Source organism: Sander lucioperca, chromosome 4 (genome assembly GCF_008315115.2).
Source record: "Sander lucioperca isolate FBNREF2018 chromosome 4, SLUC_FBN_1.2, whole genome shotgun sequence".
NCBI lineage: Eukaryota > Metazoa > Chordata > Actinopteri > Perciformes > Percidae > Sander > Sander lucioperca.
Window position 1 is genome coordinate 4,949,641 of NC_050176.1, and position 13,841 is coordinate 4,963,481.

Sequence of the window (13,841 nt, forward strand, 5' to 3'; positions counted from 1 at the left end):
TTCTCTTCACCCTTTTATACTATAGTCATGTTTATTTGTAGCTGTCCTATCTGTCTGTACATTTGTGCTGCTTATATTGGCAGGGAAGTTACCTGGACAAGTAGATTTCCAATCTCAGATTCAAATGGTTAAACACATGATACAAATACAATTCAGTTCAACTTGTATTTCATTGGATTGTAGTAAGAATACTTCAGCATTCCAGTAATGCCTAGTCTATACTAAAAATAAACTCATGTATTTGATCAGACATCACAAACGTTTTTCTGTCCATGTAAATCCTGTTATCATTCTTAAATTTGATTGACTATCCTTTGATTTATAGTTGTACTGTATCCATACAGAAGAGAATTAGGGCCACATATGGGGAAAATGTGGTTGAGTTTTGAGTTTAAAGTCAGAATATAGTTCAATTCTGAGAATATAGTCAGAATTCTAAGTTTAAAGTCAGGATTCTGAGAATAAAGTCCGAATTCTGACTTTAAATTCTGAATTCTGACTTTAAACTTAGAACTCAAATAGGCCTACATTTTTTCACATTGGTCATATATCCTCTTCCATATATTATTTCTAGTATGAATATATATTCTGGCAGCCGATATTATTATTTTTGTTTAATTAAAAAAAATAAGTGAAATGGAAAAAGACTTGCACATTTTCAATTAAATTCCACACGTCCCTGTGGGACAACCCACAGCTCGGGCCCGGGACATGAGGCCTGCAGGGCCTCTCTCTCTCTTTTTTTTCTCTCTCTCTGTATAATGCAGACAAAATCATTTACAGTCTGAGAGAGACAAACAGAGGGCGTGGCTGATCCCTCTCCTGTGCAACTTATTGAAATAAATGAATAATAAGGTAAAATAAAAATGAAAATCCAAAGCAATAGCGGGCCCGTGCAGGGTAAATACAAGTGTAAAGTGAGCACGGCCTGCAGAGAATACCCCTGAACGAGGCGACAAAATATTATCACGTGATCCAAAATGGGCAGTCCTCTGACGGGGCTGAAAAAAGCCATTTTCTGGCGCTGCTGCAAATTCTGTCCAAGTCCAAATAATTGACCTGGATCCTCGTTGTGGAGGAGAGGGAAACTTTGATGTCTAATCAGGTAGGAACGAAGCGTCGCCGATCGCTCGTTATCGGGCCCGTCGCGCCGCTCTTTGCTTCGGCGCACACAAAGTGCACGGTGTCACATTTTGAGTCTCTCTTGTTCGCCTCCTCCTGATACCAGCCCTGTCAGTGAATTTAAGATGGCTGCTTTGTGTACCAGTGTGGCTTTCTGTGGGTCTCTGCACCCCCCCAGTCAGTGTTGCTGTTTTCTCTGGATGGGTGTGCTCGCGGTGCCCGCTGCCCGGCTCGCACGGCGGAGCTCCGGGGGAAATGGAACCGCTCTTTGTTGCTCCGCTGGCCGAGTAGCAGCGCTGATGCACAAGATGAGGCCACACAGGGGCGATTCAATGTTCGCCTGCTGCTGCTGCTGTGTACCAGCAGCACACACAGCCTGCATTTATAGCTGCACGGCTCCTGCTCTCTACATGTTATTTCTCGCTACAACATGTCACTCCTGTTGTTTTTTTGGTTGGCCATCAGCTCTCTTTGTTGTGCTTTCACTAAGCTGTCCCAAGGACGAGCTGCAGACACCGTCTGGGGGAGCACTGTTGGCAGCCTCTCATTGACCATTTGGAAAGACCTTTTTTTTTTTTTTTATAATAGTCTTAACAAGCACGTTTACATAGGCTCCTGTGCCCTATACTACTACTGTGTGATAACAAGAAGCCCTCGTGTTGTTATGTGTTTCCTCTGCAGATCTGTCCAGATGGATAAAATGCAGCCCAACCGGATTAAAATCACAGATCTGAATCCACACCTTACATGCCCACTGTGCGCTGGTTACTTAATTGATGCTACAACCATAGTAGAGTGCCTGCACTCCTGTAAGTTCCTCATATGAAATCATAACCCTACATGCATGCAGTGATGTTATTAACCCCGGCATGAAATTAGCTATCCTTACAATTCTATGCATATTGTGTAGAGCTCCTCATGTTGTGGTTGTATGGAGGTGAGCATGATGACCCCCCACCTCAATGATCATCTAAGTCATCAAAGTCTACTTCAGGGAACATCTGTGTGCACAACAATCCTAATGGAATCCATGTGAAACATTTCCATGTTTGTTGACACTGTGTATTAGATGTAGATTCAACTCTATCGTAGAATCAAAAATATTGTATTATTTTACTTGGAGAAGTCCCAATCAGCTTTTTTGGCTCCCGATCTGATAAAAAAAAATATTGAGTATCTGCAGATACCGAGTCCCAATCCGATACTTGTATTTGCCTAGATAATAGAGCTGCACACTGTTTCTTTGCTTACAAAAATAACTACGTAAACAAAGTAACTAACAGATGTCTTTAGCTCAATACATATAACTTGCAGCTAGCATTTTTCTTTTAAATTAATATATAAAAATCAACTTCTTCCTAGAATGGTGCAGAATTTACCGACGTTAATGATCGGAGTAAGGTGATCGGGGTGACTGCCGATCCCAGATCAGTTTAAAAAATGCCCATACCGATCGGGACATCCTTCATTTTATTACATAGAATTTGCAAGTGTCATAATAATTCGAGTCCACTGCTGTTGATACAGAGCAGTGTTTTAGCATGTGTCTGTGTCCTCTCTCTCTGTACAGTTTGTAAAACTTGCATCGTTGCCTTCCTGGAGACAAATAAGTTCTGCCCTCGATGTGACGTTCAGGTTCACAAGACATGTCCACAGCTCAGCATCAGGTAAGTTCTGATGGTTTACGTTACGTTGACCTCTTTTGAATGCAATGAGTATCATGCTTATCACAGTGTTTTATTTCTTTTCCAGAGCAGACAAAACTCTACAAGATATAGTTTATAAGCTTGTTCCGGGGTTATTCAAAGGTAAGACCACGTGCCTTAAAGCTCTAGAGCAACAAACGGTTTTTAGACAGGCTCTAACCTTTTGTCATAAGTTCCCATTTCATGAGGATGATTTCTTTGCCAATGGACACACATATTTCTGAACCCAGATGAGATGAAACGGAGGCGGGACTTCTACGCAGAGAACCGTGTGCTGGAACCAGGGGAAGTGGTGGAGACGTTTAACATAGCAGAGGATGAAATCATCAGTCTGTCCATACAGTTCTACGAGAGGAACAAGTGAGTCAATCATTTCTCATTTTTACAAAACAAAAAAAAGCTGTGGGAATTTTTAGAAAGCTGCGAAAATGTTCCGATCATGCACAAAGCAAACAAGAGAGTAGAATTACTTAAAGGTCCCACGCGATGCTCATTTTCAGCTTCATACTTGTATTTTGTGTGTTCTGCTAGAATATGTTTACATGCTTTAATGTTCAAAAAACACATTATTTTTCTGATACTGTCTGTGTATATTATAATAAGTAGTGAAATGAATAAGGGGGGGCAAGACCCTTGTATACACTTAAAAAGGTTCCATTCACACATAAGTATGTCTCTGTGAATATGGTTTCCTGTACGTGTGGAAAGAATAGTTAATTAATGTTTACCACCTTTTCTTTGTATTGTATATTTTCCTGCAGAAATAATGAGAGGCAGCATTCAGAAATGGAAGGAGACAAGGTAAAGCCTGTTTTTAGATAAAAAGCTAAGTTGGTTGAAGCAGTAGTTGAAGCCTACACACTTCATGTTTTAATGTGGCTTTCTGGTCTTGACCCTGGATTCATGTGCCCCCCCGCTCTGCTCTTCTCTTTCAGTCCAATGGTAAACGCTTCCTGCAGTGCCCAGCAGCCATGTCCGTCATGCACTTAGCAAAGTTCCTCCGAAGCAAGATGGATATTCCCAACAACTACCGGGTAATTAGACACTTTGTACCCATGCGCAGAAACTCTTGCTGTGTTGATTGCATGACAAACTTCCCCGCTTTAGACACAATAACACAAATGCCTCGTGCAAAAGGGCTTTTTTTAACTACGAAAGTAACGTGATCGCACAATCGTAAACGCTGCTATAAAGGTGGATCATATTAGGTGGCACACATTTGTCAGCTTTAAAAGACCTCTGGCAATCAGTACTTTGATATGTGAGCCGTCAGTGCAACATGATAACTAACGGAGCATGAGCCCAAAGTGAGGGGGATTGCTGCAACAACAAAATCATTAAAGCTGCACTAATGTCGGCCTGTTAATTCACTGTTTTGGTTCACTTTTACTGCTCTCGTCAGTCTTGTTTTCAGCTGTAGCAGGCAGCTGGTTTTAGTTAAAAAGTGCACTACCTTCCCTGCTGTAGGAGCCACATGTTTCTCCTGTATGTTTGTGTATGGTCTTAGTTTTATTATTCGTAGATTATTACATTATGCACATATATTGTATGTGGTGGGCGTGTTCACCGGGGTTTGGGAAGAAGTGATAACAGTATATTGGTTTGCTTCGCCTGTTGGGGTGAGCCTGGGAGCGAACGCTTTCTGTTGACCGCACTCACGCACTTATTCACACCACAAAGTCACTTTACATTTGGTGACTGCAGTAGGCCTATTAGTTGTATTTTACGTGTGGAGGAATAAATGATTGAACTGGATCTTCAGCGCATCACAGTATGTGTTTTTTTTTTTTTTTAATCTCTGTGTTTAGTCCCTCGTGGCAGCACATCTTTTTTAAGATTATTTTTTGGGCATTTTTAGGCCTTTAATGACAGGACAGCTGAAGACATGAAAGGGGAGAGAGAGGGGGAACGACATGCAGCAAAGGGCTGCAGGCTGGAGTCGAACCCGGGCCTGCTGCGTCGAGGAGTAAACCTCTATATATGGGCTTTTTCAAGCGTGATTTATGCTTCTGTGTAAAATCTACGCCGTGACTACGTACGTGGAGACCCAAACATATGTATTTAGCATACGCCGTAGCCTGATGTGCACCTCTCGAAAAATGTAACACGCTGCGGCGACGCACATTGGGGCTTGGTAGCGTTGCATTTCCCCCGACTCATTTCCTGGTTCTCCTTCTCCATGAACAACATGAAATCAAGGAGAGGGTTAACTTTTCCTGCTACAGATTTCCCACCTTGGTCAGAAAGAACAGGGGAGACACTTTGTTTCTCTCACTATGACTCTAGAGTCGCTACTTGCTCTGAAGCTGATCGCCGTCACTCTCTCACTTCTCCCTCGCTCTACCACACACTCCCCACACACACACACACGCTGGCTCGACGCACACACCAACGCACAAGTATAAACATCAGGCCACTAGGCTATGGCGAAAGCTCTGTGTGGAGCCTCCGCTTTAGGCTGCTTACAGCCGCAACACCTGAATCGACGGAAGACAACGTTAGCTACTAGCAGCTGGTGGCTCTGTTCCATTACAGGTCCCAGTGACACAGCATTCACAATAACAGGACCCTGGAACTGGCTTACCCAAACGGAATATAGTCATTATAATACTTTTATTAATTACACCTGTGCTTTTTTGCTGCTACAAGTAGGCCTGTAACAATTAATGCATAATTGCCTAATTGTCAGTTTTTTTTATCATAATCGTGGTTTCTTTGTTTAACTGCAATTAATTGCTAACATTAGCTAAGCTAGCTAGGAAGAGTTATGGCTGTTGATGGTAATTGTTGATTTTGTTTAGATATGCCAAATTGTAATTATATAAGTCATAATTGGTTGCCATGGTCAGACTGTTGAGCTAAAGCTATGCTAGTTGTTGGCACTTGACCCTATTCACGTTCATAGCAACTAAACTGACAAGGGGGGGGGATACAGTTAGAAAAGTTTTATGATAATAAAGGGCCCAGGTTTACTTCATAGGCTGTGTACCTGTGTTACTACATTATCTGGGTCACATGACAGTGATAGAACCAAAAGATGTATCCTGGGATTCATTCAAAACTTGAATTTGTTTAAAAAGGTAATAAATAAATATTTTAAAATTTGACTGAAAGAGACAATTATAATGTCAATCACAATTATTTCTGAGACAATTAATTGTACAGCAACGTTTGGAATTGTTACAGCTCTAACTACAAGTCACAATAGAAAAGGTCTACAACAGATCCACCTTCTACTAGTTTGTTAGCATTCAACAGCTGTAGCTCACGTGAGTCTTTTCAGATGATGTTGTTCAATGCTAAAACTAAATAATTGTTGTTAAAATGATCAGGGTTGTCAAATTTGACTTGCTAGTACAGTAATGGATCCCCATTCAGAACAGGGCTGCACAATATATCGTTTTTTTTATCGTCATCAAAATATCAACTGGCGCAATAAACACATCATGAAAGGCTGGGGCATATCGCGACGAATCTCAGAGATTTTTTGTGTTGGTTGAAAGAAAATATCAGTAGAAAACTGCACTTTAAAATGTAACTGTCATTCTTTTTCAGTGGTGCCTTTTATGTTCAATTCAATGCTTAATTTGTTCAGTAAAAGAATGCTGGAAAATATTTTTTCTTTCATTTGTTTTAAATTCGACAAACTAATTGGTTGTATTTTAGCAGAACACTGAAAGCAGTGGAAATGCAGAGCTGAGTACACTTTACTATCTGTTTATTTATCGCAATTAATATCGTTATGGCGATATTCAACAACCATATTGCATATCTTCCTCATATCGTGCAGCCCTAGTACAGAATATGGACAGAAAACCCCAGCTATCATGTTCCAGAAATAATCATCTACGGCCAAGTGCATTGAGTCATGACTCATGGATGCTAGCTTGGATACCGAGTCTCTAACAACATCTAGCATTCAACAACTACAGGTCCCATTAGTCAAACGCTGCATTCACACCATGTCGGCCCAATGGAAAGAATGAATAAACCTCCTCTTATTCTGACCTGGGAGCGTTCACATAATAATACAAGATCAGTAGCAACACTGCTAGCCTTGTAGTCCCACCAGATAAATACGATTTTCATAAGATAAATGCTGGTATAATGTTACATATCACAGATTTGTAAACAGAAATGTCCTATTTTCAGTGGATTTTTCATTTATTTTGTATTAATTTATTTAACCTGATGGTAGAAGGTGCAATATGTAGATGCTGCTGTTGAACTGAGGCATATCAGAGATTTCAGTTTACAGGAAAGTACTGATATGTTTTTTATTGGAACTTTAGCTTTTGTGATAAATGTTGTGTGTTTGACTGGCCAATGTTCCACGCTTATTAAAAGAAAAACACTTATTGCTGGAAACTCATATCTATGTTCTCATCCTTGCATAAGAATATAGAGTAGTTTTGATGGTGTCTCATATTATAATGCTCCATGACATGTTTTATCTGTTACACAGTGAATATTAAACTTAAGGTAAACCACAAAAAAAAACCCGCAAATGGAATCGTTATTGCAATATCTGGCAGAAAAATCGCAATTTGATTTTTTTCCCCCCAAATCGTTCAGCCCTAGTAGAAACACAAAACTTAGCCTTTCAACTTTTATGCAGCCGTAATTGAAGCCAGGATGGGATGCCAACAGTAGCAGTGGGTATTATTAATATAATAATAATAATTAATATTCAAGTAAAGCCCTGATAACAGCATGTTAAGCTTTGTTTTTATACTCGCGCGGGCCTCCGTAGATGGTGCGCGAGCTACAAGCATGCACAGAGACGTTGATGCACAACGCACTGTTGAATGCAGGATTCTCTGAAACACCGGGGAGTATACAAACAAAATAATCTGTCAATTAAGCAAGAAGTAGTAGAGAGTGGAAGTAAAGGAAAGCAGGCTGCCTGGCAACAGTAGTAAACACGTCCAGGGTGAACACCGACGTACCGCCAGACATTGCATATGTGTACTCTAATGGGACTTCGCTTATCTTCCAGTCGAAATGACTGTCTGCCTCTCGATGGTACCAACACTCTTCCCATGAGGCTGTTTTTTTTTTTTTAGCTTTGACAAAGCGCTCTGTTTTTACACTCCCTCCAGCTAAATGTCTCTCATTTTCCCAGTGTGTTGGCTCTCTCGGAACACGTATTAAAGGCTGTTTGCCTTACAGATGTTTGTAGAGGCAAACCTGCTCGGCGAGTTTTCCCAGCCGCTTATTGTTGAATTGAACGCGCAGCTCACGCCGAGTTAAGGCCAGTACGACTGAAGCGTAGTGTCACGACGTAATACATCCGTGGTTGATGCTCAACGCCCTTGACCGGCAGCTGATTGGACGAATGCGTGACGTGGGTTTGGCTGCTCGAGAATTTCAACCAAGTGTCATGGCGGCTCATTGAGAATACGGTGTTTCTGAAAACATTTTAAGCGAGAAATAGGCCATGCAGTTGCTGAATCTGTCTTCATTTCAGATCGAGAAAAGTCAGTTTAAAAAGATTTTCGTCTACTTCTACTGGATAGTTGCGTCGCGTTCAACGGATTAATTTGCATAAAGATGGGCATCGGCCAGCTTCTTCACGCGCAGCATTTTTTCAAATGCATCGCCGCCTTCCCGGAATGCTTTGCGTGCACGTTGAAGTCGCTTGACGTCACCCTGGGAACACAACGCCGACCATAAACCTTCCTTTTATTGTGCTGCGTGTTGATTGTGATTTAAAAGGAGGGTTTTTATTATGTGTGCTTCAGCCCAAAAATACTAAAATTCCACACTGGTTGGCTACCTGTTGAGTTGAATCATGCATTAGCATCCATCAGGACAGATCGCAGTAGAGTAGATTTAACCTCCAAAGAAAGAAATGTGAATATTTTAAAGGGAGATCTGGCAGATGGCTGTTTTCTGCTGGTCACGTTGTGTTAAGTGGCTTTTGACTGTGTGTTACAGGTGGAGGTGTTGTATGGAGACGAGCCCTTGAAGGACTACTACACACTAATGGATATTGCCTACTTCTATGAGTGGAGACGAGTGAGTGGCAGCTTTCATACTTTTTTTTACTGTGGACCACGGAATTATGATTATCATTCTTGTGTTTCCTGTAGTTAGTGTGATTTAATTTCCCCCTCTTTGCAGTGTTTCCAGGACTTTCACATACTAAAAAATCACATGACATTACTGCTGACAATTTTCAGCCAAAACAAATCAGTCATGCGATCTGTTCCTGTGAACATAAGGATGAATGGAAGTCTCACAGTCGTCGGTTTTAAAGGCAGATGCTCTAAAACAGTGGTTCCCAAATGTTTCACATCAACGAAAAAAATTAGACCGCAGACCCCTATATGATAAGATTTTGTCCCAGGGTCCCCCTATCTAATTGCGTTTTATTACAGAAAGTGTATGAAAGCCATAACCAAAAATAGTTATGCGTTCTGTCATTGTGTTACTTATGGATAGAATTATAGTGAAAATAAATGACCCCACTTTGTTAACTACTGCTCTAAAATACAAGTTGTCTCAATGGGTCAAAACGTAGGGAAACCCAATTTCATCCTTTTATCATGCTGACATTGTTGAAAACGTGTTAAAATCCCACATTCGTTTCTGCTGTTTTTGTTTGTTTTTGTTGTTGGCATAATCTTCCAACGAAAATCAATAGTGTCATCTGATTGAGTGCTCTGGAGTTGTCCATATTCATGTTGTTGACCATCTGCTATAAACTCCATTTTTATGTGGACATGCCTGCGATAGATTGGAACATCCTGGGTGGACAGAGTGTGCTGTTAACCCTCTGTGCGAGATGATTCACCTGAGATTGACGTCATGACATGGGACACGAAATGAGCACTTCCTGCTAAAATCAAACGCCCTCTTTGTCAATTAGCCTTTGTCAACAGAAACAACTGATATTTGGACTAGGGTGTATTAAAGGATGACGCTGGTGATATTCTGTGTTTTTGTTATTGTCAACAAATCCCAATGAAAAGACCAAAATACTCTCCAACCTTTCCATCCGACCCTCTCTGTGGCTCTCAGCCCAGGCCTAATCATTCTTACCAAGATGGGACTTTTCTTTTTAAACATTGTTTTTCAAAAAGTGTTTGGTTTAAACTCAGTAATTCACAAAAACAGATGGGCACTGTAGTGTTTAGCAAACATTACTCAAACTGGAGTAAATGGCGCGTTTGTTGGGGACTATTTTCTGCAGTGGATTAATCCACATTTGGTGCTCTAGTGAGTATTTCCAATAGCAGGACCGTGGATGAGGGACTGAGTCAAAGTAAACTGCAATACAGTAATGAAGGAACATGTCACCTAGTTTAACAGTGTGGCTCACTGATGTTTCTGTCAGCTTTAGTACAACAATGGAGATGTCCCAGAGGAATAAGATATATCAGGCTTTGACTTCACAGACCACACGTTAATAGGATCTATTCATTGATGGTTCTGGTCTTTTCATGGGATTTATAACAATAAGAACATTTTTAACCAGTCTTTATCATTCAACCTTTGAGACACAGACCCTACGGCTACGCCGTAGCCTGACGTGCACCTCACGAAAAATGTAACTACACGTTGCTCGGCTGTGGCTTGGTAGCGTTGCGTTCCCCCTACTCATTTCCTGGTTCTCCTTCTCCATGAACATGCGATCAAAGGAGAGGGTGAACTTTTCCTGCTACAGGTTTCCGACCGTGGTCAGAAAGCACAGGGGAGACACTTTGTTTCTCTCACTATGCAGACTGATCTCACAAAGTGGCGTACGTATGACACGCCAATTCGTATGCCATTTTTGCGTGTTATCAAGACGCATAATCGTTTTTTAGCGTGTTTATCAACGCTGTTTGGCCTCCATTGACCTACATTACATGTGAATTATCGCCGTAGCTAGTAGTATGAAAGGACGGAGGTTGGTTGGTTGGTTGGTTGGTTGGGGTGGCGTATGGGGAAAACACAGGACTTTCACCCAGGAGAGCTGGAATCGCGTCCCGTATGTGGCGTTTATTTTTTTTTTAATAAAGCCTTCCCCAATGTTCTTTTCCTAAACCCAACCGTTTGTTTCCCTAAGCGTGTGACGTTGGTCACCGTCGTGTTTTTGTCGTTTTTTTTTAGTGTTACTAAAGCCTTTCCTAATGTTCTTTCCCTAAACCCTACCTTTTTTTATTTTTTTTACACACATGTGACGTTGTTCTCGGGATAACACGCCACGTGGTGTGTATGTTTACATCCGCTGTATACGGCGTAGACATACATGTGGATAGCTCAAAATGCGTACAGATAACACACCATTTGGCTTTAGGAAAGTGGCGTGTATGTTTACGCAAAGTCATGATGCCATGTTGCACTATGACTCTAGAGTCGCTACTCGCTCCGAAGCTAATCACTGTCACTCTCTCACTCGCTCTACCACACACTCCCCACACACACCTGCCGGCCCTGCTATTAGATGGATGCCCACACACCAACGCACAAGTATAAACTTCAGGCCACCTAACGTAGTCTACGGCGAAAGCTCTGTGTGGAGCCTCCGCAGGTCCATAAATCACACATTACAGACAGGCAGTCCTGTGATGAATAATAAAACTATCCACAGTCCTAACGATGTGTGTACCTCTGTGCAGACTGGACCCATCCCCCTGCAGTATCTGGTCAAACCCACCCGGAAGCGCAGGAGGCCGTCCCAGTCTGCCGCCCAGGGCCACTCCGACGGTGTCAACACCAGCCCGACATCGGAGAGCGACTCCCAAAGCGACAAAGTCCACAGTCCAGCTGCAGGCCAGCCGCCGCGAGCCTCCTCGCAGTCTGCCGCCACGTCCCACAACCTCTCACCCACCATCCAAAGCTCCAACGGGACCACCGCGCCCAACAACACTCAGCGACACACGCTCGCCTCCAAACAGGGCGCCAACGCTCGGAAGGTGACTGTCAACGGCACAAGCTCTGGGGCTGGCAAAGAGGAGGCGAGGGGAGGCGACAAAAGTGGTTTGCCTCCGACGACCTAATGTGTGTACGGGGGCAGCAGGGAGGACAGTGTTTGAATTGCTCCCTTCTTTTCTTTCTACAAAAACAAAAAAAAAAACGGAGGAGCTCGAGCCTTCTTCCTTCTGGACAAACAGGAAGGCAGATTACTGTTATCATATGTCAGCAAGAAAGACTGAAAAGTGCAGCCAAAAAGACACTTGTATGTATGTGTGTATGTGTGCGTGTGTGTGTGTGTGTGTGTGCGTGTGCGTTTATGTTTGTTAGACTAGAACAGTGCACACATACAAACTGTACAGTATGTATCAAATGTGAGCATGTGTGCATACATATGTATAAACTTATCTTTTATACAAGATATTGTAATCGTTTTGTATTGTATATGCAGTGGGTCCTTTTCATTTTCATACTGTAGTTTCCATCAACATTGATTTGGCTCCGCAACACTCGAGACACAAAATGCTGAGTGTTCATCGCTGCAGAAGTCGGATGTAAAGAAGAAGAAGAAGCAGAAAAAGAAGCTAATCCTTGCCTTTGAACAGTCATGATAATAACTGCTGTATAAGCAACCGCTCATCAGGTTAACACAGGTACATTACATTCAACTGTTGATGCACTTTTGTCAAGGTCCGATCTCGTAATCCAAACCAACAAGTATTTTCCGACAGGAGAAGCATTTCTATTTACTCAATTCCAAGCACTACCATGCTCGCAAGCAGATGTTTTGTCAGCAGACCATGTTCTTTCTCTCATGGCAGTCGGAAGAACTCAAAAGGGATTTGAATATTTGGCCATGTATGTTGTAGTTCCATAAATTTCAACATTCCTTTTGTTTCTTTTCAACAAACAATGATACTTTTTTTTTTTTTTTTTTTTTTTTAAATCAGCCATATGTGCATGTTTTAGGTCAATAAAATGTTTACTTACTAGGTTTTTCTGACCTGACTGTCCTGTTTATGATTCACTGAAAGTAATAGGTTGTAAAGCATGCTGTTGTGCGTGTAGAATGGAGTTAAAAAAACAAAAACAACCCAAAAACTTTTGGTCAACATTTATTGTCAACAGCTCTTTTTTTCTGTGCGGTTTTCTTACAGGGACCTCCCTTGTGTGTGTAACGGTGTGACCTTAAAGGGGGTTAGTTAGGATCTTTTGAAGTGGGGTTGTATGAGCTACTTCTCCATGGTCAGTGTGTTGGCTACAGTAGATGGCGGTCGGCACGCCCCTAGTTTGGAGAAGCAGGAGAACGGGCACGGAAGCTAGACAATGTACTGCTATGGATGGGCAGCAGTAACACGTATTTTAGTTTGCTCCCTTCGAAGCCACCAGACTCCTTTGACAAAAACAGTCATTTTACCTCACAGAACTCGGGAGTTGCTGGTCTTCTGCTGCCTCGAGTTTGTGTTATTGTGACTTTGTTTTTTTAGGAACTAACAAACTAACCAATCGAGGCAGCGATAGACAACTCCATTGTTTTGCAAGGTTAAATTACTGTTTGTCAAAGGAGTCTGGTGACTTTTTGCCCAGCATTAGCACAACACTTTGCGATGGTTAGCTTGTTGTTGCTGTGATGATATATGCTAAATGTAACGTCTCTTTCACATTAGCAAGTGACTGACCTATCTGGGTGCGTTTTGAGATACCTGATGAAGTTCGACGTTGATCCAGCATCATTTATCTTGGTGCCACACACCTTGCATGTAGCTGTTGGCTTACTGCCTCTGTTTACCAAGTTATTGAAAGCAAAACTAATGACAAAAGGCTCCGGGAGGACTTGGTGTCGCCATCGTCGATGCATTTTTTCATATTTGAGCTCGCGCACATAAGGCATAGCGCATGCTTTACGTTGCATATTATGACAAAGGGCAGAGGACATGCAGCTTGTCATACGTTTCCCCAACAGATATGTGGAAATTAAATATAATAGAAATACATGACTAAAGTTAGATTTAAAAAGCAATAATTGCATGAAAACAGGTTGTTGACGAGTCTCGAAGCTCGAGTCCAAGTCAAGTCTGAAGTCTGCTGTTTGTGCGACTTAAGTGCAAT

General features: G+C 41.9%; 1 protein-coding gene across 1 annotated transcript; it reads left to right on the top strand.

The window, feature by feature from the left end:
• The first annotated feature begins 972 nt into the window (after positions 1–972).
• Positions 973–12,443, top strand: LOC116039628 (polycomb complex protein BMI-1). Its single transcript, XM_031284556.2, has 9 exons — positions 973–1,105; positions 1,804–1,931; positions 2,693–2,789; positions 2,875–2,930; positions 3,059–3,188; positions 3,590–3,629; positions 3,764–3,862; positions 8,769–8,849; positions 11,438–12,443. The coding sequence occupies exons 2-9, from the start codon at positions 1,814–1,816 to the stop codon at positions 11,816–11,818; spliced, it is 1,002 nt and encodes a 333-aa protein (XP_031140416.1). The 5' UTR covers positions 973–1,105; positions 1,804–1,813; the 3' UTR covers positions 11,819–12,443.
• Positions 12,444–13,841: the final 1,398 nt, after the last annotated feature.